Here is a 27,862-nt window from a genome sequence, read left to right on the forward strand (position 1 = left end):
TGGCTTTCCCAACATTTACACAAGTCATTTACAATATGTAGCACACAAAGGCCTAAGCTCCTAACCAGGGTGGGACCTTGTCATTTAACACCCAACATACATCACGTCAGTCCAACGCGGCTATTACGCAGAAATGATTTGTGGCGATGCATATCTACATTCACAAGTAGGGCAGCATTGATAAAGAGGGGGAAAAAGCTCCTTTGTTTGACATCATCTGAAGCAATAGACAAATTTCATGCAAGAGCAATATCACTTTTTAATGAGTCTTTCTAGTCCGTAAATTGTTTTACCAACATACATACACAAACACACAGGAGGAACAGTATTAACATGACTGATTGCTGTCCAGGGCTGTGTGTGTGTGTGTGTGTGTGTGTGTGAGGAATGTGTTTTCCTTTCCGTCCATCGTACCGCTACCCATACACACACGACAGAATGGGTCATTGTTAAGGGTGTCACGATTTCGATTTTATATCGAAATCGATCGATCTCGAACTTCGAACTGAAAAGTAGAATCGACGATGCAGCCACACCCCCAATGTCACATCCAGCATGTATGCCAAGACGCACAAATGCACACACACGTGCTGAACTGCAGCGTCAACACTCCTCTAATTTTAGGCTGCAGCCAGTTAAAATATAATATACACATCAACCTACCGAAATCAAAGCCCCTCTTGTTACTTTGAAATCACCGGTGTGGAAGTATTCGTTCATTCACGTCAATTAAAACTAACTTAGTCTACTCAACTTAGCAAGTGAAAAGATGATCTCGTTACAGTACAAAGTTTCTTTAAGGCTTAAAATGCACATTGATAAGTACATATTCCATGAACACTAACCTTGGGTCTCTTCGGAGTGTGCTGAAACGATCAAATTATCATTCTGTGTTGTTTCATTTCACTATGTTCACGTCTCTGTTTTAGCCTAATGTTGGTTCTGTTTACATTACAACCTCTCGGTTGGAACGGTTTCAAAATAAAAAGCGGTTTCAAAAGCCCCCCGAAACAGAAAAGGAAAAGGCCAAAAAGAGTAAATAACATATAAGGAATGTATTAATACTAATATTAAAAAATCGTGACTTTAAAATCGAAAATTGCATCGAATCGAGGATTTGGAGAATCGTGACACCCCTAGTCATTGTAGTAGATAAATCATGTCTTCTACCTAGTGCTGCGATTATTTTGAACAAATCAAAACCTCTGTCTCTCTTTGCTTGCATCTTTATGAAAAGACATAAATGAACTGAGTGTTCCTGTTCCTGTGACCCATTCTGAGAGGCCTATGAGGAGAGATTTTTGACAAAAAAATGAAGAATGTGTTGGATTAGAATTTCCAACCAGGCCTTTACCCAAAGTGTATTCAACCCTGCAGAATGCCAGAAGTCTGATGTCATGAGCAGAGGTGTAAAAGTCCGGCTTCAGAAAGTGAAAGTCCTGCCATGTATTGGTTCTACCTGTGCTCCTAACACAGGTGATTTCACTAATCTACCTTGCTTATGAGTAAAATCAGCTGATTAAGTGAATGGTTGGAACAAAAATGTGGCAGGACTGTTACTTTCTGAAGCTGGACTTTTACACCTCTGGTCATGAGTGGGAGATTTAGGGTCAGGAGTATTGCGAGTCTTCTTTTATGGCATCCTTTCCAGATAGCATCAGGTTGACTTGGCTGTGTGAGAGATCTGTGTGCACAGTCAGGTCAGTGGCGGCCATTTGCAGAGCTGACCGTTGGACCAATGGAGACCTGAGACTCCTTACGTGACGCTGCAGTAACCTTTGAACCCGGTCGTCGTCGCTGTTGGGGTCCAGTGGCTTGTAGTAGTCCGCATCCATTGGAGATCCGTCCTGAACGGGTTTGACCCGTGCTTTCCCCGGTTCTGACCCGAACGCCTTTCTCCACTTAGTCCGGCGGTTCTGGAACCACACCTGTTCATGAGGATACAAAGTGGATCTTAAAAGTGCTATAAGCGATGCAGGGTAACGTTACTTCTGTTCGTGACCTCGAGAAATAGAGATCTATGTAAAAAAAAAAATGACAGAGTGGAAGACAGAGAAAACAAGAGAGTGGTAAAGTAGAGAGAGAGAAAGATGGACATAGAGTGAGAGAGAAAGAAAGATAGACAGAGAGATAGAGAGTGAGAGAAAGATGGACAGAGGTAGAGAGTGAGAGAAAGATGGACAGGGAAGTAGAGAAACTGAAATAATTTCTATTCGGGCACGTTTGATTGTAGATTTAACACACTGAGACGAACTGTCCTGTTGCTTTATGTTGCCTCATGTCCTTCTACACCCTCTGAGGAAATCTAGCTCATCTAGGCTACTCTAAAATTCAATGGCTCCTTATTTTCCATTAAAACATACAGTACATGAAATGGAAAACATACTGAAGCAAATGAGTAGGAAATATACAGTAGTCATTGACAGGGTTGGAAATATACAGTAGTCATTGACAGGGTTGGAAATATACAGTAGCAAAGTTAGGACAGGATTAGAAATGATGTTCAAACTGTTTTCCTTATTTGATTCCTCCATTTGCTTTTCTATTCTCTGGTAAACACACATTTGTATCTGAGTCCAAACTTCTGATCAGCAGTGTACATGAACCAGGAAACAAGCTTGAGATTGACATACGATGTTAAAGACTTACTGGTGTAGATAACATTGAGTGATTGTGACAGTAAAAGATAGACACTATGCAATCTTGTCCCTACAGCCCGTGGTCACATGAGCTCACCTTCACCTGAGAGTCCGTCATGTGGAGAGAGAGTGCCAGCCGTTGTTTCTCCACGGAGGACAGGTACTTGTTCTTTTCAAACGCCTTCTCCAGGACGAATATCTGGTAGCCACTGAAGGTAGGTCTGCTGTGCTTCCTCTGGTGGGGTTTCCTGTCTGGCCCTGAAACACAGAACACCACAGTTCACCTCTCCTCTCTATGGGATATCACCAGGGGCGCAGGAGGCACGGGGGACGTGGGGGATATGTCCCACACAGTGCTGAAGAGACAGCCGTTGTCCCCCTCACTTTTGATAAGGAAAGAAAACCTTATAGGTACGCTAAATAAATAATAACATATAGGATTTGCGCTAACTGTAAAACTCCCCATTAACAGCATCACATCACTAACCACAGCCATCTACAGTACTGTAAGACTGCACAATCTCATATTCACTCTGTTGGATATCTGAAGCCAGTTTGTCTACTAACAATCATAAAATAATCCAGGCTACTTGCTTAGCATAAATCATTTATCATCATCTTTATTTGAGGCAGGCTGGTATTCGAGGTAGGCTTTAGACATGCATTTCGTTTGGAGCGGCATGCATACCCGTAGGCTATCAAAAGCATTTTCAGTTTGGTTTGGGATTTAATGTACTTTTGGACTGTTTGATTATATTGCTAAATGTTGGGACTGATGGGCACTGAAATCTGGAAGATATTTGATGGTTCACTGTTAAGTTTCATGCAGTTGAAAAAGTGTCGGGATTTCCACTGCTGTTTATTGCGAGACAAGGCAGCCCTTCATTGAATAGGGGTTGTGCTGTAATGGAAACCTTTTTGCGTAGCCAAGTAGCCTACATTGAGTTATTGTTTAATTATTCATGATTTAGTATTTTTGTTTTAAATAAAATTTGTAGGCTGGAATGCCTTGAGTCGCAACAATTGTGTTTAAATGTAGTAGGCTTCAGCCTCTGGCAATTAGCTCGAAAGGGGCGGCAAGAGAATGAGCTTGAGAACGTGTGTTGGAGACCCATGGTAGGAAAACTACTTTTCTTTGCCAACCGTAGGCTATTAATCCAACCAACATAAGACAATACAATACAACATCTAATAAAATATTAAGAAGAGGTTATTTCATTGACTTAAATCGAACAATGTCTTCTAGTGGACTGATGGCAATTGTTGGTATGGTAGGCAATTGTTACCCCGTCTTGTATGGGAACCTGCCTGTATTTGTCCTGCTATAAATAGAATCAATCCCGGGCATAATTTGAGGATTTATGGTAGCCTAGTGCTCAACTCCTCCTGCTCAACATGACGTTAGCTGTTATGTTTATGATAACAAACTCAACTAGCCTACTTATCAACTCGTTTTCACTAGCCTAACTATAAAATACAAGTCTATCAACGTTTTTGTTCTAAGACATTTATTTCAAACATAATTTCAAGACACAAATTGGATAAATATTAACTGCAAACACACAGTGGAGAGTTGATTTGGTTTATACCAGACAATTTAAGTAGGCCTAACTAGGCTATTTGATCATGTAGTCTATGTTTGGATCATAGGCATGATGATTCATTCATGGCTTCATAAAATATCAACATCCCATGTTGCTTTTTTCTACCATTAGCCCAAGTAGTGACCAGTATTCTACCATTGGCCCAAGTAGTGAAAACAATTGTTTGAAAACAATAAATGGTATTATCTTAATATTCTGGCAAGTTTAAAATATGATGGTCAAAAGTGGGCCAGAGGTGGCAATCCGATATCTGGCTCACTATGGGTTTGTGTTCACAATTTGGTCCCCCTCACTTTCAAAATATCTCCTGCGCCCCTGGATATCACTCTATCTCTATGGGATATCACTCCATTAATATGGGATATCACTGTTAAAGCTGCATCTGTCATTTTTTAATTATTCTACCTTGTGTCTTTTGTTTTCTTTTTAATTATCATGTACTTTACTTTTTAAACTATTTTTAACTATTGTCCTTTAATGATTTTATTTTCTATTACTATTTGCTTTTCTTTATGTAAAGCTAATTGAACGACCCCTGTGTTTGAAATGTGCTATATAAATAGACTTGACTTGACTTGTAAGGAATTTGGGTTAAATTAGTGAATCAACTGCTTAAGAAAGCTAACTGGTGTTTTTTTTTGGCAAATGCTGTGAAACACTTATATTCACACTGGGTGATACACGATGCTTAGCTTGGGAGGGGTCCTGCGTACTGCCGTAGGCTATGCCATGAAAATGAACATACTAGATTAAATAATTTATTAAAAATAACTCAAAAATAGTAAATTCATACAGTAGCATAGTGTTTGAAAGCACTTTAAAGTCAGAAAAACAGTGAAATGTTATGTATATTATTCAGAATCATCTCCCATTAAGTTTCTCACCTGACCTGTTCTTACAATGTTCTTCTAATGTTACATATATGCTTATACAGTATGCATGTAACAGTCACTGCACATATTTATAACCACTGCACATATTTATACTTAATTTATATTTCTGTAAACCATACCACCTTCTTAACTGTATACTACTGTCTACACTAATATAATATATATTATACTGTTTATGCACCACCTGTCTATACTGTGTGTATATCACATTGCACTTTTCTGCTATTTTGCAAACTGCATTTAGTTGTCTTTTTTTGTACTTGTACTACAATAAAGTTGAATCTTATCTAATCTAATATGTGCTTATAGGATCCCATCACCATGTTACTGAGTAGAGTAGAGAGGTTTTGGTGCAGAGCTGCACTTACCTTCTTTCTGCTGTGCTTCTGTCCTCAGCCCCACAGTGTCATGCGTATTCCTCCCCTGGGTCCTAAAGTCCCCCTGCCTGAGGCCAGCGCCACAGGGTCGTGAGACTCCCTGGAGACTTGAGGCGCTTATGTCAGCGCGGGTACCGAACGCTGACGGGGAACCGAGTCCAGGCATGGCTGGACAGGAGCCTGGCCATAGAAACGCAGTGCCGACATGGGTGAGGATGCCACTGCCCACGGACCAGTGCCCGTCATCCTGCACTCGGGCCTTGTAGAGGCAGCTGGCAGGCACTGGTGGAGGAGGGCACAGGTGCTGGCGCTGGTAGTTCCCCTGGGAGAGGACGTCTCTGTGGCCTCCCGAGAGGAACGATGCAGGAACAGGGTGATCCATCCCACCCGTCTCAGAGCGCGGCCATATCAGCGCCACCACCGCTGCGCTCCCTGGAGGTGTTAGAAAGGTGCCCCGGCTCTGAATCCCTCCATAGTCGTGTCTGAACAGCTGTGTGTGCCTGTCTCAGTCAGCAGCTCCCATCTGCATGTATGTTTATCAACGTCTCGTCCAGTGTAGTCTTCCTGTAGTGCGGACGCAGCCGTGCGAGGATGCCTGACCGTCCAGACTTTTCTGATTTATGGGTTTCCTGCTGCTGACTGACAGCGACACAAAGGGCATGGTTGGCTCCGCCCATACTCACTCACACATACACACACGCACACACCTTGCGTTTTATCTCCAGCCCAGATAACGGCACCTGACCTGGGCCTGAATCGGACCGGATCTGAGCCAGAACCAGGCAGTGCCATTCGGGGCGGTGCCACCTGTGCCCATGTGGGCATCACTCTGCTTGGACGCTTGCCAACTGGGAGAAAAGGAAGCCAAAAGGAACACAGTTGTTGCACCACACATTCTGTTTGCTCCCAGCTCCTTCCTGTTCTAGTCATGTTAACAATCAATACAGGAAACATGTTCACTGTCAGCGGTTATAATTCAATTCAAACAGCTCCTACCTTTAATTATTTCAGATATGGCTGCATGTGAAGCAGACATAAACACCACAGAAATAACAGACATACCTGCATGTGTCTGTGTGTCTGTCAACACAAGTTTTGCTGTTTTATTTATTTCTGGCGAAGGCCAATCAGTCGTGTACATCTTGTCCAGATGTTGCTGGGTGGAGTCTCTAACCTCACTGTAAGCCTCCATATCTCCCTTGTCCAGTGCTGGAGGCCAGGGGTCTTTTGGGGAGGGGGGGGGGGGGCTACACAGCTCGCATGGTGAGCTAGGTCTGTTTGGGGAGCACTCAAAGCTTCCATCAGTCCACGACTGCACGGGTCTAGGGTCATCTCAGATCGTGTTTCTGGCACTCGGTTTCAGTGTCCAGCGGGTCCATTGGCTACTGCATGGCAGTATCACTGGGTCTGATTGGGCCTCCGCCATGGGGCTTCAGAGTGAGAGGAGGAAGGGACTTCAGAGGACCCCTCACCATCACCAAGGTAACGACTGCTCTAGCCTGGTAAAGCTAATAGGGGCCTTCGCTTACCTGCGGACCCATCACTATCACCAAGGTAACAACTGCTCTAGCCTGGTAAAGCTAATAAAGGCCTACGCTTACCTGCGGATCCCTCACATCACAAAGGTGCAGAAACACCTGCTTTAAACCGCTAAAGGAAACTCCTCTATGTAATCCACTATGTGCCCTTAGCCACCAGTAGAACCAAGAAGAAAAAACATGTAATAGTAGAAAAAAACAGATGGATTTTAGTTGTTTAAGTACCGGTAGTTTGTTTTACATCATCTTGATGTCATCTTGAAATTCACATTTTGGAGAGGTCAGTATCATGCAATGGAGACCATAAAAGGGCTTCTATTGGCTGAAATTATTGTTGACACTTTGAGGGGGTGTTTTAAACCTTCATGAGTAACACACACACACACACACACACACACACACACACGCTGTGTCTCCAGGTGCATGAGGACTCTAAGGCGGCGCTGTCTGGCCTGAGGCCAGGTGACGTGATCGTGGAGGTGAATGGAGAAGCCACAGCCACTCTGCTGAACATGGAGGCACAGGGAAAAATCCGGAACTCCACACATCACCTCAGACTTCTAATAGACAGGTACTTCCCTCAAGGCACACACACACACACACACACACACACATTCTTTGCGGATCTGATTAAACTACATTTCAGGGACCTCTGTTCAACAAGGCTATCTGTTTCTGGATAGGACTGAATGTGATTCAGTTACGGCATAAAGGCCTCATTCTTTTATTTCAAGAGAAGGAGTTTAATAGACTATGCTTTCACTGGCTCCCCTCATCTTCACTAGATTGAAAGTATATTAGATTGTATAAAAGTAGGCTTTGAGAGCTAGAAGCATTCACATAGATTAGATTTGTGTGTGGTGGGGGCACATCCTCTCCAATGAAGTAAATTACTACATGCACACACACACACACCCAAACTCCACAGTATGGACCTGAACTGACCTTGCAGAGCCTCGTGCCATCTCTAAAGTCTGACCCGAAGTGGCGCCTGTGCCCATGGTTTGCTGCACAAGTCACAGAGGGGTTCCACAGCGGGTCTCTGCACTAGATGAGGCTATTAAAGCACTCAAGCACACACTGCCCTCAGAGGAAATAGGTTCTCGGGCAGACAATCAGGCCAGACAGCCTCAGTGTCCTCACTGCATGAAGTCTTGTGTGTGTGTGTGTGGTCATGCCCCTTTCCTCATAGGACCCGGGGTTGATTGACAAGCACCAGTCACTGATGAGGCGAATGTTCCGGCACCCTGGCACCATGATTCATTTAAAAGTTCAGAGTTAAGGGGGAGAGTTTATAGTGAGTCTACAAATCAGTGAGGGGAAAGAGTGTTGATATTTTGCTGTACAGATGTCATTTGTGCATTTGTGCTGTGTATGCAAACTGGCTTTGTCTATTTTTTGTCTTTGTTGTATAGACCATCCATTCCATATCCGAGCTGCACTGGACATCGCTTTAAACCAGGGTATCTGCTCCGCCAGGTCAGATCATCACATGTCCATCAATGTCCTTCTTGTAATCCTAACAGACAATATCCTTCCACACTCGACTGTGTCGACGGGTTTTTACCTATTTTTTACAGTCTATGGTTTTTATCTGTTAAATGGCTAATTGCCTGTAGTGACTTGTGAGTGAAGTGAGTTCTGCCCATGGTCTCTGATGCGTGGTAACCAGGGTTCTAAATTAACACCAGCCAACCCGCCAAATGCGGGTTAAAATTCATTTTGGTGGGTGTTAATAAAAACGTATTGCCAGTTTGGCCTGTGATGCATGAGGCATTACATGCATGATACATAAGGCTCTGTTTTCGGTCATATATCCCCCGGCAGTACTTCCTACATTTCCCATGACCACTGTGCCGTAATGCTACATCGGCTGCACATAGTTTGCAGTGAAACCAGCACGAGAGACCCTGGAAACGAACGGAGCGTCTACCAGAAAACACAAGGAATTAGAAGAACGAACGGAGCCAGAGCAGGGAGCATAGACAGAGTAAAGTAAAGTAAAAAGTACTTAACACATGTACATAACACAAATGCATAATGCATTACGAAATATTCACGCAATTAACGCATTGTGTTGTGGGGGCTGATGTCATGTAACGGAGGCCGCAAAACCTGAAGCAGCAAGATCGTTTATTTTATTGTCTATGGAGTTAGCTGAAGATGGAACGTGAGGAGCTTGTAGGCGAAAGTTTTCAGTTTTAAATAGGTAGCCTGATCAGTTATCACCACCACCACACGCATCACGCACTGTGCATAGGGCACCAAGAGACAGAGGAGGGACCAACATTTAGCCAATAAATAGTAGCTGTACTGCAAACTGTTTTTCACTCTTGTTAGAGAAAGTATACAATGTCAACATGCACCAACAGCATGTTACATAAAGATGATACTTTTTGGGTCCTCTCTATAAAGATCCAACTCGAACATAGGCCCTATGCTACTCCATTTAATTGAGAACGTGTCTGAGTGTGCAAGAGAGGGAGAGAAAACGAGTGGCAGGTTCTAGCTGGCTTTTCACTGTTGATGATAATTGATATCTCCTTTTTATTAAGTTAAGATTAAACTAAATGCGGCAGTGGTTGGGACAGACTTATGGGGGCGAGAATAGGAATGAAGCAAGGGATGAGGATATCGACAGAGAAATAGATAGATAGAGATCCCAAACATGAAATGAAGTGAAGTGCACTTTCTGTGTATATTTTGTGGTATGTATTCATGCCAACAATGTTAATACAATGACCAAATGCTTTCAGTGACATTCTCTTATTTTCACCGGAAAGAAATTGGCTAATAGAAATTCTGATTGGCTAGTAACTTTAGAAAGTTACCAGCCACATTGGCTGGTGATCAAAAAAGTTAATTTAGAACCCTGGTGGTAACTGTACTGACAAAATCTACAGTCAATTCATGGTGGTTGTTGTGAGGTCCCCCATCTTCACTGTAGCACTTGTGGATACCTTGATAATGATATAATGTGTTGCTGTTTGGGCACCTTGATAAAAATGTGTTGCTTAGCAACATGTGTTGCTGTTGCTCTAGAGCTCCTTATCACTGATGTGACTGACATTCTGGCTTGGAATCTGATTGCACGTCTTACTGGAATGTGATGTTAGGATCTCGAGGCTCAGTCTGATGATAAAGGAGGCCAAAGGCCACTCACAGCCCAGCCAATAAGAAGTCCTCTTCCTGTGACGAGCACCTCTCCAACCAGTAAGGAGCCACGTCCTCTCATAGCCCAACCAATAAGGAGTCCCGTCCCATGCAGCATTCTGAAGAAAAGAAACAGGACAACCACCAGCCATCAGGCCTGCAGGTGGAATGCAAATATCAATACTAACACCAACACCAATACACATACATTCAACATCATTACATGTGCATTGTGATTTTTTTCACCTTTTCTACACTGTCGGTTCTCTCCTCTTTTCTCCTCTATGCTACTCAATTCAGGCTCATTCAAGCCGACTTGAAATAAAATGGGTGTAGTAAGTTTAAACCATCCACATCTGTGTTTAGGTTTCAGTGCCAGTCTGGGAATCCCCCAGAGAGACTGCCTGGCCAAAGACAGTCTAAGCCAGTCCACCAGGTGAGATCACCTCTTCACACATGACTCATAAATACACAGGATTATGCCAATGAGATAATTGATTTTCACTTGAATTTCCCCTAGGGATCAATAAAGTATATCTATCTATCTATCTATCTATCTATCTATCTATCTATCTATCTATCTATCTATTAGTCTTACTATGCAGAATAAACTGAACTAGCATTTTCTCTATTCAGATTTCTGTATTCTGTATTTCTGTCAGCAAACCATTGGCACAACATAGCTTGAGGCCATGGGCTATCTGTGTCCAGAGGGTCCAACTTGCTTTACTGTTTCAGGCAATGCCACCTACAGACACAAGGACACCATCAGCTGCCAGTAAAAGCACATCTGCCAAAATCTCTGCCCCTCCTGTGACCCCTAGAAACAGGTAAGGGTCAGGGCAGTGGAGTCCGGTCCCGTTAACTTTTCACCAGGAGACTTTTTAAACATTCTGACAAAAAATTCCTTTCCGCAACAATTTAAGGTTCTAAAATTGCATGATGAATTCGATAAATCCAGATATTAAACCGGTCATATTTGAACTGAACTGCCAAACCAATACACCTCTGTGTTGGTGACAATGCAATCGTTTCACTTACCCTCACAGCCCTGTGAGTAAATATTCACTGAATGTGACAGAAAGTGTATTGGCTTAGTTAGGATCACTCAATTTTCTAACCTGTCCATGTCCTTGACAGCTCTGAGATGGCCGTATGGAAGTACCCTGCCCTGGAGACTGATGTCTTCAAGAGGATCCAGCAGAAGAGGGTGACGTTTGCCACTCCCAAGCAGTCTAGAACCTTTCATCTGCTTCAGGAGGGTCTGGAGGCGCCAAGCATGCGTATGAGAGGCTCACAACTTGTCACGCCAGATAGCTCGCTAGAATGCTAGCACATCTCACTAACCACATACTAGCACTGATACCACAACAGCCACATCAGATAGCTCACTAGAATGCTAGCACAACTCGCATACTAGCACTGATACCACAACAGCCACACCAGATAGCTCACTAGAATGCTAGCACAGCTCACATACTAGCACTGATACCACAACTGGTCACGCCAGATAGCTTACTGGAATGCTAGCACAACTCACATACTAGCACTGATACCACAACTGGTCACGCCAGATAGCTCACTAGAATGCTAGCACAACAGGCCAACACCACCACTAGTTTAGACCAGTATTTTCCTTATCCTGGACCAGATTAAACATCTACACTCAGAAATCACATCTCTCTATGTGTAACTTTAATCAGTATGTGCAAAGTTGATGAGCCATCCTTTAAACATGTGTGAGTGATCAAAATCATAACATCAGTCATATCAAGACATTCCCTTTCAACATGTATTATCCAAGCTGATATTACAGGATTGTTTTAATGCAGCTGGTTGTACTTCAATGAATGGCTAACTCAGTGCTTCTCTTCATATTTTGGCAACTTATAGTCAACTCATAATTTCTGTTTATGCAACTTCTAGTTAACTCACAGTTTCTGTTCATGCAAACGGATGTACTATTGGATTTTATGCAGCTGGTCATAGCCATAGACAAGCCATAACTCATCGCTTCGCTTCATCGAGTCTTAATTCATAGTTTTACCCTTACCTTACACACACACACACACACCATTACCTTACAGGAAACCCGCCTCCTGACCCCTCTTTACTCACAGTTTCACCCTTATCTTATACACAAACACACACACACACACACACACACACACACACACACACACACACACTCACACACCCTTACCTTACAGGAAACTCATTGTCCTGACCCTCTTAATTCATAGTTTCACGCTTACCATACAGGAAACCCGTCTCTGTCCCGACCCCCACTGCAGAACGCCATTGCAACGAGATCTCCAAGATTCCGCAGCTGTGAGACATGTGGGAGCCTAATCGTGTAAGAGCACATAGCTATCACTCTGCCTCCACCATAATAACAATGATAGAAGTGATGATGGCAAACTATTGAATTATACTATGATAGTGATAATGTACCTAGACTGACTCGGTCTACCTGCGTGTGATTGAGAATTGTAGAGCTTCCATTTGAAAACCATCAATTCTTTGTGCATCCTCTGTATGATGGACAAACTTACAGTTGATTTATTGCCCCTCTGAAAGATAGGTAGCCTCCTGGACAGACAGACAGACAGACAGACAGCTAACACCTTGTGTGTGCCCTGCGTCTCTTCAGTACCCAGGTGGTGCGTGTGGCGGAGGGGAGGCACCGGCACGTGGAGTGCTACAGCTGTGAGGAGTGCGGCCTGAGCCTGCTGGCGCACGGGCACTTCTGCGTGGGCGAGGTGCTGCTGTGCAGGAGACATGCCTGGCATCGCCGCCAGGGGGCAGCAGGCACCAGACGGGCTGGTGGTGATGGTGGTGTCAAGTCTGCTCGGAAACAGTAGACACACTCACCTGCCTGACACACACACAAACACACACTTTCTTTGTCACTCTCATTCTCTCTCTTTCTCTCTCTCTCACTCTCACACACACACACACACACACACACACACACACACACTGTTTGCAAATATCACAAATATCCCTGTGTCCATCTACTCCAGTTAGCAGCTAACGACCAGCTAGGTATAAGAGACATTTCACAAAATTGACGCATTGTGCAAAAACAATTTAATAGCATCAATAAAACACACACACACACACACACACACACACACACACACACACACACACACACATAGTGTGCTCAACAAACCTAGTCAGATCAGGGACAAATCTACATTTTTAGCTCTTAACTTCAAGTAAACTGAAGGCTACGGGTGTACTGGGATCAAAGGAGTATGTATACTTAATATGTATACTTATACTTACTTATTTTTACACTTTGATCAAACTGCCCCTCATCTGTATCTAGCTGCCCGTTCTGTGTAGGTCCTCCTAACAAAAGTGTAATATGCATACCAAAGATTCTAGAGCGGTAGCTCTGTTCTAGAATCTTTGATGCATACACAGTCCTGGCTGGTTCTGTGGATGAAAAATAATTACATAATCATAAACAAAAACGTATAAACTAAATTAAAAAAATTATCCAAGTGTTGCCGGAGGAGCACCGAGTGGAGAAATGTATCTGATTTAGCCTGGTGAACCCAGATGAACCTGTTAGCAAATTAGTCTGGAAAGGAGCCCATTGATGCCTGTTTCTCAACTTCCGTTTCATGACTTCCACAGGCGTAACCAGCAGTGAAATTAAACTTTAATTAGTGCATTAACCCTTACCAAATTGTTCTAGAGGTGCAACAAGCATATCTGTCTTGTAAACAAAATGCAGTTTTTTACCAATTTCCAAAGAAAATAAAAAATACACATTCTTTGAGTTTTGGTGATTCGGAAACGGGCTCCTTTTCAGACCAACCTGCAGAGTGAATTCAAATTAGCTAACAGATTCTGCTGGGTTCACCCAGGCTATATTTGATTGGCAGTTGAGCTCAAATTCCAACAACATTTTGCCAAAATCTTGATGGGGATCTTTAATGAAGACTGATGCTCTATTTCCCCAGTAGAGGGCAGTGTGTATATACATCTCTGTTGACCCACTGCTCTCGACGAGTTCTAATGCACGTGTGTGTCCACCAATGAGTAACTATCAGAAATCAGACACGCAGGCTGAGGACGCACTGAAGACAGAGGATGAAACAGCCTCCACTATAGCAGGTGCAGATCTGGGGGTCCTAGACCGCTCCTGGACTGCAGGGCATCAGTGTGTTAAACTACTTGGGATCATCGGATGCATATGGCAGGGCATTCGTCTGGGACAACCAGGCTTTGTATGTGTGTGTGTGTGTGTGTGTGTGTGTGTGTGTGTGTGTGTGTGTTACGGCCGTGGAACGTTTTGATTGCCATTTTGGTGCCCAACAGGTTTGAGCATTCACACCGCCTCTCTGAGATGTGCGGGGCACAGGCTTAATATGCCTCATGCTGTTCATGAAAATGGTGTTGTGTTGTAACACACACACACACACACACACACACACACTCACGGCTCACACACACACGGCTCACACACACACTCACAGCTCACAGCAGTTGGGGGTTAGTTGTCTTGGTCAAGGACACCTCAGCCGTGAATGTGAACATGCAAGAGCCCTGTTCAATCACTCCCCATGCTCACATTTGGAAACCCAGGCCTGCAGTCATGCATTTGGCCAAAAACCAAATGACCAAATGTTTGCAGTCATTGCCGTCAACTTGATTTGAAATTGCTTTCATACATCATACAGTTAATTCTTGAAGCTTAATTGGGTTTCTGTCTGGGCTTTACTGATACAGAAAAGTGGGTATTTGTCATTTAACTTTAGCTTTATTTGTATATCTCTCTCTCTCCCTCTCTCTCTCACTCTCACTCACTCACACACTCTCTCTCTCTCTCTCCTCTCTATGGTAGCTGTGTTATGTCCTAGATAGTTCACTTCAAAGTGTGCTACAATAATTGGCACTTTGTTGAGCCCAAGTGAATTAAATTCTGTGCAGCAAAAGTGGTCTGCTAAGATGTGCGTGTGTGTGTGTAATGATGTGTTAAGAGAATGTATTGTTTCCTCCGTTTCTTATATTTCTATTATCAAGAGGCGAGCCTGTCGCAATAAACCCATATGTTTCTGCACTATTAAAAATGTGCTTAAGTCCAGTGTTGTGTTGTTGTTGTTTTGAGAGACTGCCCCTGAGACTGAGTGGGGTGTGATGAATGACAGGAAGACTTCAGCAGGTCATGTCATCGTAATAAATCAGAACAAATGTATCTTTTTTTCTCCCATGGCAGCCTTTTCCCAGATGGAGGGAGGGAGCAAATTCATTTTCACTTCCAAATGTCCAAATTGAATTTGAAAGTGCAATGCTGTAGGGACTCCCTGTAGTCCTATTAACATGCTGGGGTGATGTGCATCTGGGTGTTGTGGGTAGGGTAAATCAATTTGGTTTATCATCATCATGATGCTCTTAAATGAATCCAAGTGAGACTCCTGTTCTCTGCCAGAACCATCTGGGGAGCATTTTATGGCAGCAGGTTGATACAAATAAACAAACAAAATAAATATGAATCTATATGAACAGCAATGGATAATCTGCCTCTAGCGTTCTCACACATGTTTAGAGGCTTGTGTAGGCCTATAGGCATACATTACCGGCCAATGGAAGAATTTGCTTAATCCTGCTTTCGGATTAAGGAGGCCCTACCTCAATGCCGGAGACTGACACGTCACTCTCAACACCACGCCCACAAAGCTACTGCTCCACCGCACACACAAGAGGTGAAAGTTTCCTTGAACGCTGACAACAAACTTTTCGTGAATTTGTCAGGCGTATTTGACCATAGCAGTGGACAAGTTAGGAACGGGACCGTCACTTTAGACCGACTTCCCGTCCGTTTCAGAAATGTCTTTAGCTGACCAAAGTCAGCAATGGTTTCCGACAAGCGTACAGGTAACGGTACTCCAGGCGAAGAACCTGAGGATCAAGGGAAAGAATGGCACTAACGACGCGTACGCCATCATGCAAGTGGCCAAAGAGAAGTTCTCCACTTCGGTAGCCGAGAAATGCGTTGCTCCGGTGTGGAAAGAAGAGGCCACATTTGACCTACCACTTTTTCACCAGGGTAATGCGGACCGGTGTACGTTACACGTTCATGTCATGCACCGGGCTCTGGTTGGACCGGACAAGCTCCTCGGTCAGGCAGTGATCAACCTGCTGGATTTGGAGCAAAATAAGACCCGCAATAAAACAGAGTAAGTTTGTCGACCAGTTACACCTCACACTCAGGTTGTTCGCACGGGTACTTTGTGCTTGCGCTTGTACACATAAAAATGGTTTATAGCCTAAATAGGAAATATTAGCGTAATTGGAGTAAAAGTCACCCCTTCCAATTCTTGGCTAATTTAATGGCTTGTCTCCTGTACCATGTAGACTACAACCACGTATTATTCCCGGTTAGTTATGTATCTTATCATTATGCTTTTATCAGGGCCTTTGATGTCGACGGCCTGCCTGCCTTGATCTTTAAGCCCCAGCATTAGCCACCTCCAGGCTATATGCACTCTTGCCTATTCTTCCTCTTTTCGACTACCAGCTACGCTAATTATCATCTCCATTGACATGAGCGTGCCTTTTCCCCGGGCGCATTCAAAACTCGGAGATTAATCTGATCAGATAATTTGTCCACTTGACAGCCCATTCTGTCCACCGTCCTACTTCCTACTGTGAATGTGATGTCAACTCGTGTCGTGTGGGGCAGGTCACCCTGCCTCGGAGTCTGCGGGTCACTGGCTGGCCCCGATTGTGTGCGCAGTGGCGTCTGGTGATGAGTAGCGCGAGCGCGACGCTTCTCAGCTGTGGTCACCATTCCACTAACTGTGGAATCGGTGGATGTTTGAATAGCCTTGTCCTCTCTGTAGGCAGTCGATCTTATAGCTGAACGTTTATATTTGTGTGTTTGTGGTGAAATCCTGCTGTCTGGGAGGACTAAAGATGTAACAAATGTTAAGAGGAGGGGACACGGCGTGGTGGAGCTCAGCATAATGTGTATGCATAAAGAAGTCTTTACAAGCATCTCTCAGCGTGCTGTGCTTGACAACTCTAATTGGAGTGAACTGTAAAAGTCTGGGACTCTGTGTTTGTCCTCCGAAACGGCTTTATGTGGCACTGACCTTTAGAGACTGGGCTGTCCTCCCCTCTCTGGAGGCTAATGGAGGCTTTTGACAGTGGACCTTTAGTAGTTTTTGTCTTTATGGATAAATATTTTGACATTTATCCGTGGCTAGGCCACATAGATCATGTTTTCTGTACTCCAGTGTGACACTGAAGTTAGTGACTTGATTTTAGCTCTTTGTAGAGGTGGACAGGCCAGCTTCAGAAAGTCCTGCCATCTTTCTCCCTGCTCACTGAACACAGGTCATATCACTATAATTAGCTGGTTGATCTGGCTGAAGGGTTGGGTAAATTGGGATCAGCTGGTTTGATGAGAGGTTTTAACAAATTTGTGTTTTTCTTTCAGAAGCTAGAATGTTCATTGTTCACATCTGGCTCTTTAGAACCACAAGCCTTTGACAGTCAGCCTTTAATAGTCGTCATTTTTATGGATAAATATTTTTGACAATTCAATTTCAAACTCATAATTCAAAAGAACTTTACATTGCCCATGAGGAAACTTAATTTGTGGTCAGGCAAAGTCATACACAACATGCATCCAAGAATAGGTAGTCCACAATAATTACACGGGAAATAAATGTGTAAAAGCTGGAGCAGTAGATAGTGTGCTCTGCAGTCTAATGGATGCTGGCTCAAAGGTGGACCAGGCTCTTCCATTTTAGGGAACGAAATCTCCTGTAAAAGAAGGTTAAGTCCGCACACCAGAATCTGCTCCTTAGCGTCTTTTAATGGTAGGCTATATCACCACATGTGGCGTTTCGGGCCCCAGCCCTTCATCAGACAACAAACAAATTCTCCTCCATGCGGGTAACCAATCATACTGGTTATTGAGGTTGTGAGTGGGGTCTGGTACGATGAGCCTGCTTTTCCCGATGGCTTGTTTGTCCAATACGGCTGTGAGAGTGTTCTGGGACTTTCCAATGATCTTCTCACTCAGAGGACATTTTGTTGGCCTCACTTACAGTACCGAACCATCTCAGGATGCTGAAAGTGAGTCAGAGCACCGGACCATCTCAGGATGCTGAAAGTAAGGGTGGATTGAATGACGCAGTTGTGAAAGGATTGGAAAATTGACTTGTTGACTTGCAGGCCGTCGTACAGTAGCTTGCAAGGGAAGTACAGAAGTTGTCATTTCTTAAAGATGTGTACAGTGCTATTTCATAAGGTGTTTATGCCCCGCCACTCTTTCCATTGTCTGGCCGTCTACTTGCACAGCATAGGGTCTGGTAGAGGAACACACAAACATTTTGGAAATGTTAAAGGAACACACAAACATTTTGGAAATGTTAAAGGAACACACAAACAGTTTGGAAATGTTAAAGGAACACGCACACATTTTGAGAAATAAGCTTATTTACTGTTGACCCCAGAAGGATACCCTTCTTCTCTGTGAGTACAAAACACAGCCTGACACCGTTAGCCTAGCTTAGCATAATTCACTGGAAGTGGGTTAGACACACACACACACACTTGAAGCAGTGAGCTCACCCGGAGCCCACACACACAAGGAGCACAAAAAACCCAGCCGGAGTTGTCCACAATGTCCACAATTTATCCGAGTTCAAGGTCAGTTTTATCTTGTTTTCTGTGCTACATTGTTCAACTGTGATGCTGACGTCAGTGAGTCAGGTGGGCGACCAGGCTTTCTGGCATCACAGGTAGCTTGGTCCTCATCACGATGAGTCCAGAGCTTTCGCCCTCACGTGGCCAGCATTCAGCATGTCTCACGGTCACGGCCACGCGCCCACAACATAGTCTGGAGTGGAGGCTCATGGCCATTCTGTTGCAGGAGAGCTCAGGTTGTGCCCCATGTTGCATTATGGGCATTGTAGTATTCTGATGTGTGGCTGTGTGTGTGTAGGTGACTATTGTGTGTTTGGATGGGGAAGCAATAAATGGACTAGTTCCATCTACTCAGAATTTACCTGACAGCCTCCTGAACTTGTGCGTGTGTGCGTGCATGCACTTTGTATGGTGTGTTTTAATGTGTGTGTGTGTATGTGCAACCTGAAGCATAGGCTAAATGTAAGTGGATCTCTGTGATCTCTCCTCTCCTTACATTTGGAGGTGTGTGTGTGTGTTGTGTGTGTGTGTGTGTGTGTGTGTGTGTGTGTGTGTGTGTGTGTGATTGGTGCAGGTTTCCTCGGAGTGACTCCCATCTCTCCTTTTCAGAGGGCACCATGTCGGCACTTTCTCAGTCCCATTCCACCAGTACATGCACGCAGACACGCATACACACGCACACACACACAAGTCAAGTCAAGTTTATTTATAAAACGCATTTCATACACAGAGGTCATTCAATGTGCTTTACATAAACAAAACCAAACAATGATAATAAATAAAAGCATAGAAGGGCAATATAGTATAATTAGTAAGCAAAAACAAAGGCAAAAGTATTAAAAAAGTAATACAAGTAATAAAAGACAAGGTAGAATAATTATCAAGGCAGATTCAGAATTTGTAACTCGGCACAGTTAGCAGAAAGCATCTGAGAACAGTTTGGTCTTAAGTCTAGATTTAAAACTGGCTACAGTTGGGGCCTTTTTGATGTCATCCGAAAGTTGGTTCCAGAGCTGAGCCGCATAGCAGCTAAAAGCTGCTTCACCATGTTTAGTTCTAACAGTAGGTTTTACTAACAGGTTTTTCACCTGGGACCTGAGAGGACAAGAAGGTGTGTACTGCTGAAGCATGTCTGAAAGTCCTGCTCCATTTACTGATTTATAAACAAGCAATAGTGCTTTAAAGTCAGTTCTGTAACTTACTGGAAGCCAGTGCAGGGACTTAAGAATTGGAGTAATGTGGTCCAGTTCTTTTAGTTTTTGTTAGAATCCTAGCTGCTGCATTTTGTATCACCTGAAGCTGTTTAATAGTCTTTTTAGGAAGGCCTGTGAACAGTCCATTGCAGTAATCAACCCTGCTGGAGATAAATGCATGAATGAGTTTTTTTAAGTCATGTTTTGACATCAGCCCTCTGAGTTTGTCAATATTTTTGAGGTGGTAAAAAGGATTTTTAGGATTACATTCCTGCATTCCACACACACACACACACACACACACACATGTGAAGAAGAGCGTTCGTGCCCTATTGTGTGCTAACTGTGAGGATTTAGGTGACCTGTTGTCCAGCACCACTCCTCCTATTGTGAGTTTGACAAGGTCTCTGCGCTTAGAACTCGCCTGTCTTTGACTGACGCCTTTCGTCTGTTTTACTCTGTCACGGCTTGTTTCAGCAGCACACCTTGTAGTCGCATAATAAGCACAACGTAAACATGGTGTTGTTTATTTCAGTCATGAGTTGGCCATTATTATGCGCAGCGAAGGTTTAGTCAGATGTTTTTTTTTTATTTTTTATTTATTTTTTTTTTTTCACATGCCCAAATTTCCGTCAATGATTCCCAGGACACTGAAAGACCGGGGTACACGAAACTTGGTGGGCATGTAACCCCACATGGATAGCATGGAACCATCGTTTTTCGTTTTGATCTGTAGCCCCCCCGCTGGACTGGACCCCCCGAAAGGAGGGTAGGGCAGACACAGTTTTCTGTGAATATCTCGAAAACCGTAGGGTTTAGGAGGACCATTTTTTTTTGTATGTTGATCTCAAGGGGCCATGTCAACCCATTCCATAACCACTCATTTCATGTATAGCGCCACCTAGTTAAACACAAAAAAGTAAAAATGAGGTGTTGTAATTGAAGGTATCTGTGACCTAACATAGTCAAAACTGCACGAAATTGGAAGTGTAGGGTTATTATGACACCCTCTGTATGCACGCCAAGTTTTGTGGAATTCCGTTCATGGGGGGCCACACAATAAATGAATTTATGTTACTATACACCAACTGGCCTGTAGGTGGCCGGAGACAGTTTTCTGTGAATATCTCGAGAACCGTAGGGCCTAGGAGGTCCACCTTTTTTATGTATGTTGGTCTTAAGGGGGCATGTCAACCCATCCCATTACCACTTATTTCATGTATAGCGCCACCTAGTTAAAAATTAAAAAGCAAAAAATTAGGTGTTTTCATCACAATATCTCTGGCTGACAAGGTCAAAACTGCACGAAATTAAAAGTGTAGGATCATTATGACACCCTCCGAATGCATGCCAAGTTTTGTGTACTTTCGTTCATGGGGGGCCTTACAATAAAATAATTTATGTGTACATTTAGTGACGTACACCAACAAGGATTCCCGGGACACTGAAAGACCGGGGTACACAAAACTTGGTGGGCATGTACCCCCACATGGATAGCATGGAACCGTCATTTTTCGTTTTGATCTGTAGCCCCCCCGCTGGACTGGACCCCCCGAAAGGAGGGTAGGGCAGACACAGTTCTCTGTGAATAACTTGAGAACTGTAGGGCCTAGGATGACCATTTTTTTCCGTATGTTTGCCTCCAGGGGTCATGTTAACCCATTTCATGTGCACACATGTGCACAAACAGATGCACACACACACACACATATATTCACAGTAATCATACGTATGACACATACTCACACAGTGGACATATACGCTCTGCGGTACATCTAGTTCTCTGTAGCCCCACCACAACTGGGGCGTGCCACTCTGTGGGTCACAGCAGAGGGCTGGGTCGTGGCACTCTGGGGGACACTGCAGAGGGCTGGGTCGTGGCAGCAGGTTAATGTTGCACTTGTAGTTCCCTCCCCTTTGTCCCCTTGGTCCACCAAGGCTTTGTGTGCACCCAGGAGGTTTACCCCACCTCCAAGGTTAAGCCCAGATTTAGCTGCACATTTCTGCATTCCTTTCTGTTTAGCTGGGGAGAAATAATGATCCTCCCCCCCCTCCTGTGGTCAACAGAGTTAGCTTGCCGCTAGTGCGTCATGTCTGCCTAGTGTTTTGAGAGCTCTCTCTCAAACAAACCCTGCTCTGTGCTCTGTGTTGGGCTGGTTTTAGTTGGTGGTGACTGAAGTCTTAAACTGCCCCCCATTTTCTCTCCCACTTGTGTGTGTATCCCTGTATTTAGTTTGTAATGTGAGTCTCTCTCTCTCTCTCTCTCCCTCTTCTCTTCTCTTCTCTTCTCTTCTCTTCTCTTCTCTTCCCTTCCTCTCTCTCTCTCTGTCTCTACTTGGTAATGTGACTGTATTGTTTATGTTGTTCCACTAAATGAGATCAGTGCTCAGGACCTCCAGAGTGTGTGTGTGTGTGTGTGTGTGTCTTGCACCTCCAGAGGGTGTGTGTGTGTCTTGCACCTCCAGAGAGTGTGTGTGTGTGTCTTGCACCTCCAGAGAGTATGTATGTGTCTTGCACATGTCCAGAGAGTGTGTGTGTGTGTCTTGCACCTCCAGAGAGTGTGTATGTGTCTTGCACATGTCCAGAGAGTGTGTGTGTGTGTGTCTTGCACCTCCAGAGAGTGTATATGTGTCTTGCGCATGTCGAGAAAGTGTGCATGTGTCTTGTCTTACTTGTCTGAGGAAAAACACAACGCAACGCATATGGGGGCTCAGTAACTGTGTGTGAGTTGTGAGCTGTACGTGACGTCCACTGACTCAGGCTTGGCATAGACTTGTGTGGAGCGTAAACATGCATGACCACTAGCCTGAGGAGTCCTCAACAGCCAATCAGATCACTTTTCTCCCTTTCACTATCGTTTACATTTAGCCATTAGGCTGACGCTTTTATCCACAGCAACACAGTCAGGTACCGCGTGACACAGTATAGTGTTAGTTGAGCACTGCTCCTTTAATTCATTCATTCTTTTCAGTGAAAAGCGTGCAGTGGATGGCTAATCAGGGCTAACATTATGCATTTCAGCTGTAGACACAGGTTTGTCCATGATGATATTAGGGCTCAACAGCCAATCAATCTACAGTCTGATGTTTGTCCACAATGAAATTAGGGCTCAACAGCCAATCAATCTACAGTCTGATGTTTGTCCACAATGATATTAGGGCTCAACAGCCAATCGGTCTACAGTCTGATGTTGTGAATTTCATCTGAATGATTAAGGAGGCAAGTTTGTGCGTCAACACCGTTTCTAGTGCGTCTCAGAACATTCAGATATGACTCCATGTTCTTCCTGCTGTAGAGCTCACACACACAGGCCTGGAGCTCGCTGTTCTGAGCGAGATAATCTCGCGCTATGTGACGCTCGCCTCTAGAGAGATGGCCAAGGCCGACGGGCGCACTGCTCCTCATTGGCTCAGCAGAAATACTGAGCTGTGGTGAGTGTGTGAGTGTGTGAGCAAAAGAAAAGGAAGCGAAGGCCCTGAACTGTGTAGTGCTGACCAGCGTCAGGTGATAAGCACTGGCCACAGCTGCAGCCTGGCTTATCAGTACACCACCACACACAGGATATGCAAGTGTGTGTGTGTGTGTGTGTGTGTGTGTGTGTGTCTGTGTCTGTGTATGTGTGTCGGGGGCACAACAATGGTACTAATGCTGACTCGCCTGACTGGGCAGTGGACATCACTGATCACCCCCCTCCCCCACCTTGTATCTTGAAGGCCCTGGACTCCTCCTCAGCAAGTCTGGCTGAAAATAGTGCAAGCGCAGCGGAACATTCTCTGAGCTTTGAGGGTGGGGTGAGAGCTGAGGAAATGGTGTAACATGGCGTAAATGTGGAACCTATCCAGTCGCTTGGGCTTGTCTTAGAACAGGGGTTCTCTCACCATCTCAGACATGGTGTAAATGTGGAACCTATCCAGTCACTTGGGCTTATCTTAGAACAGGGGTTCTGTCACCATCTAAGGGCCTGTCCACACGGAGACGCTTTTTGGGTTAAACGCAGAGGTTTTGCTTCGTCTTGGCCGAGCGTCCAAATGAATCCTGTAAACGCACTGTCCGAAATCGCACTTTTTTGAAACCTGGTCCCAGAGTGGAATAGGGATGTAACGATTACCGGTATAATGGTAAACCACGATAAAAATGTTGACGATAACAATTACCGTTTTCATTTCAAATATCATAATTATCGCAGTTGATTACCACGGTGTGGAAACCGTGTGTTTAATCCTTCCCAGCTTCATCCGAGCCTGCTTTTGACATACAGTAGGCCCGGTACAATGAAAAAAAAACTGGTACCCTACTGATTCTATTGTCTAATTGATGGATTTAACTGCGATTCGGATTAGGCTACACCTGATTTTAAAAGGCGGAACATTTTCAACGCAAAACGTGTACTGTATCGTGGCCACTTCGCGTCTTTTTATACTGCGATAATACAGAAAACCGTGATAATTTTGATCACTATAAGCATGAGGTTACATTTTCATATTGTTACATCCCTAGAGTGGAAAAATCTGAAACCGTAGCCCTTTTGAAGTCGTTTGGACAGCGAAACCGCACATCCTACTTGCGTATTGATGATGTCATCGCCACACCTCAGCTGCCCTGGATGCCTAACAATACTAGTTTTCATACATGACATTACCTACGATTACACTCCGTAGGATAAATATCACAACTGGTGCTGCGCAGCGCCGATAGCTTATGACTTGGTGGACTGAACACTGTTTTTCCCGGTGTTATGAATTCTAGCTACTGTCAGTGACGCAAGAGAACTGAAGTTATTAGGGAAGTGCGGTGTAAGTTTACATTAATTTGTGCATAGTGCCGGTGTCATTAATTTATTTTACATATCTTACAACATAAATAAATGCATTCATAGTGAAGTCAGATATGAGCATACAAAGACGCTTAGAACTCATGTTAAGCCTATAGATGCGCACTAAATGCGAATGCGCGATTTGATGCAAGCAAAAGTATCGACTGTTACTAACAAAGGTATTATAGCAATATTATAAATGTGGCGACGGAATAGCCTAGAACTTGGGTACGCCTAGCCTTTGCACTTGCGGTGATAACCAAAACTAATGTGAATCGCGGACTATCCTACAACCAAAGAAAGTAAAGGAGATTATTTTTACCTGCGTTAGCCAAATAAAGGACGGGACTGCACCTTTCACAAACCGTAAAAATTAAGTTTATTAGTTTTACAGTTGACTACAGTTGACAGTTCACGATAAGTCCACACAAACAATTCTGGTTTTCTTGCACTAGCCAGTTTTGTCGTAGCCTACTCCGTCTGTTGTATGGCCTACACAGCGCGCAAGCTTTGGTCAGTTTCTGTAACAAACAGTGCCACCTATAGGCCTGGGATATGAAGTAACGTGTTGAGTCGTGTTGAGATGGATCCGTTTGGACGCAAATATTCTTGATACGGTTCCAGGGAAGACGGAGGAAAAAAAGGTCGGTTTGGTACGTGTGGACTAGGCCTAAGACATGGTGTAAATGTGGAACCTATCCAATCGCTTGGGCTTATCTTAGAACAAGGGTTCTGTCACCATCTAAGACATGGTGTAAATGTGGAACCTATCCAATCGCTTGGGCTTATCTTAGAACAGGGGTTCTCTCACCAGTCAGGCCTAGCGAAACAACGCCATAGTCCTGCAATGTTCAGACTGTCAAAGATGACCGCAAACAGTCTGATTGGCGACTGGCAGCAAAATGAACCTATTTGCATTGGACTAAACTTCCCTCAGTGTTTTTAGGTTGTTTCATCCATTTTACTTGTCTACATCACCACTGCAGGAATTGAATGCTACACAGGCATGTATTTTGACTGTTGTAAGGCACTCTTACGGAAAGAATAATGTAATGCGATTAGTTGTCAACTATTAAATTACTCGCCAGCTATCTTTTTAATCAGTCTTTGTCAGGAAAAACCTTGAAAGTCTCTGATTGTAGCTTTTTAAACTTTAATATTTTCAGCTTTACTTACTTACTATGACCGTAAATGTCTTTGGCATGTGGACAAAACTAGACATTTGAAGATGAGTTCTTTGTTTTGGGAAACAAAGATCAAAATGTTTTCACCGACATTTTATCAATCAAACAACTAATTGATTAATGTAGAAAATAATCGCAGATTAATGGACTATGAAAATAATCGGCTGATTAATGGACTATGAAAATAATAGTCAGTTGCAGCCCTTACTTGTACAAGCCCAGTTCAGGCCTAGAGATACACACAGCAGTGTTTTCCACAGAATTTAATTGTATTTGTGGTGGTAGGTGAAGGGGGCGGGGGGGGGGGGGTTGTTGAGCAAACATTTTGTGTCAGAATCAATAAAATGAATACCCCATAGTTATACTTGCCTTGCACGAGAAGTCGATATTGACAAGTAGCTGTAATGTCATAGTGTGCTAACCTCGACAACCCAACAGTATTCTAACATTAGCGTAGGGATACTGCTTCTTATATGCTTGCACATATAGAGAGAGAGATGAAATGAAAGGATTTCATCCTATAGAAAATCATTGTGTGGTGGTCAATGTTGATATTGTGGTGGGCCGCCACAACAAAGTCAATGTATGGGAAACACTGCACAGAGACACACACACAGACACACACACACACACACACTGCACTGTTCCTCTTGCTGTCACTCAGCCCCTCCCTCCCAGGCCAACACCTTCACATGAGGCAACTTCCTGTTCTGCGATGTTCACACCATGAACTTCTCCTCTCATGCCAGCCAACCCCCTGTGTAATCAAAACCATTGTGTCTACTTCCCCCTCTGGCAGAAGAGAAGAGGAGCACACCGCTGCATTGCTGCGCTGTTTAAATGGCCACCTGTGAAGGGTTCAACCGTGACCTTTTAGAGTAGGGTATGTCCAACGGCAAGCCCTCTAGTTTAATTACATGTCAAAATGTGACATGACTGTAGGATGGAGGAACTACGCGAAGGCCTCGGTTGCTGTGCTTGCAACCCAGCACTCCATGCATTAGTGATGATGATGATGATAGTTTTTTTTATCTAAATGGCACAGCCTGTCCCATCGAGTCTGTGTGGTGTGTGCACACGTGTGTATAGGGTGTGGGTGTTTTTTGCATGTGTGTGTGTGTGTGTGTGCGCACGCTCTAGTGAAGATGTATGAAGAGAGGTGGAGGCGTGTGTGTGTGTGTGTGTGTGCGCACGCTCTAGTGAAGATGTATGAAGAGAGGTGGAGGCTTGTGTGTGTGTGTGTGTGTGTGTGTGCGTGTGCGCGCGTGTGTGTCTTCTAGTGAAGATGTGTGAAGAGAGCAAGAGCGCGCGAGAGGTGGAGGCTGGTCGGGGTGTGTGTGTGTGTGTGTATGTGCGTGCGTGTGTGTGTGTGTGTGTGCTCTAGTGAAGATGTGTGAAGAGAGCAAGAGCGCGCGAGAGGTGGAGGCTGGTCGGGGTGTGTGTATGTATGTGCGTGTGTGCGTGCGTGCGTGTGTGTGTGTGTGTGTGTGTGTGTGTGTGTGTGTGCTCTAGTGAAGATGTGTGAAGAGAGCAAGAGCGCGCGAGAGGTGGAGGCTGGTCGGGGTGTGTGTATGTATGTGCGTGTGTGCGTGTGTGCGTGTGTGCGTGTGTGCGTGCGTGCGTGTGTGTGTGTGTGTGTGTGTGTGTGTGTGTGTGTGTGTGCTCTAGTGAAGATGTGTGAAGAGAGCAAGAGCGCGCGAGAGGTGCAGGCTGGTCGGGGTGTGTGTATGTATGTGCGTGTGTGCGTGTGTGCGTGCGTGCGTGCGTGTGTGTGTGTGTGTGTGTGTGT

The 27,862-nt window shown here is 44.3% G+C and overlaps 3 protein-coding genes across 4 annotated transcripts in view; 2 read left to right on the plus strand and 1 right to left on the minus strand.

Annotated features, from left to right (window-relative positions):
- Positions 1-1,139: 1,139 nt before the first annotated feature.
- On the minus strand, positions 1,140-10,520 carry LOC121680833 (homeobox protein Nkx-6.3-like). Of its 2 annotated transcripts, XM_042060379.1 has the most exons (5): positions 10,451-10,520; positions 10,215-10,323; positions 5,505-6,361; positions 2,737-2,897; positions 1,140-1,928 (listed from the first exon to the last, which is right to left on the minus strand). In XM_042060379.1, the coding sequence occupies exons 3-5, from the start codon at positions 5,893-5,895 to the stop codon at positions 1,611-1,613; spliced, it is 870 nt and encodes a 289-aa protein (XP_041916313.1). In that variant the 5' UTR covers positions 5,896-6,361; positions 10,215-10,323; positions 10,451-10,520; the 3' UTR covers positions 1,140-1,610. The 2 variants fall into 2 exon arrangements, with proteins under 2 accessions (XP_041916313.1, XP_041916314.1); XM_042060380.1 differs by lacking the exons at positions 10,215-10,323; positions 10,451-10,520 and having other exon boundaries at positions 2,743-2,897; positions 5,505-6,506.
- On the plus strand, positions 8,326-11,862 carry LOC121680834 (PDZ and LIM domain protein 2-like). The gene is made up of 5 exons (XM_042060381.1): positions 8,326-8,530; positions 10,168-10,367; positions 10,571-10,640; positions 10,943-11,034; positions 11,345-11,862. Exons 1-5 carry the CDS (start codon positions 8,426-8,428, stop codon positions 11,535-11,537), a joined length of 660 nt encoding a protein of 219 aa, XP_041916315.1. The 5' UTR covers positions 8,326-8,425; the 3' UTR covers positions 11,538-11,862.
- A 4,039-nt stretch (positions 11,863-15,901) lies between these two features.
- LOC121680835 (stress response protein nst1-like) overlaps positions 15,902-27,862 on the plus strand; it is a 31,434-nt gene continuing 19,473 nt past the window's right edge. Inside the window, exon 1 of the mRNA XM_042060382.1 lies at positions 15,902-16,401. Coding sequence (XP_041916316.1) covers positions 16,052-16,401 — 350 coding nt within the window. The 5' untranslated portion in view covers positions 15,902-16,051. The remainder of the gene's footprint in view (positions 16,402-27,862) is intronic.

The sequence above is a fragment of the Alosa sapidissima genome, chromosome 13, assembly GCF_018492685.1.
Source record: "Alosa sapidissima isolate fAloSap1 chromosome 13, fAloSap1.pri, whole genome shotgun sequence".
NCBI lineage: Eukaryota > Metazoa > Chordata > Actinopteri > Clupeiformes > Clupeidae > Alosa > Alosa sapidissima.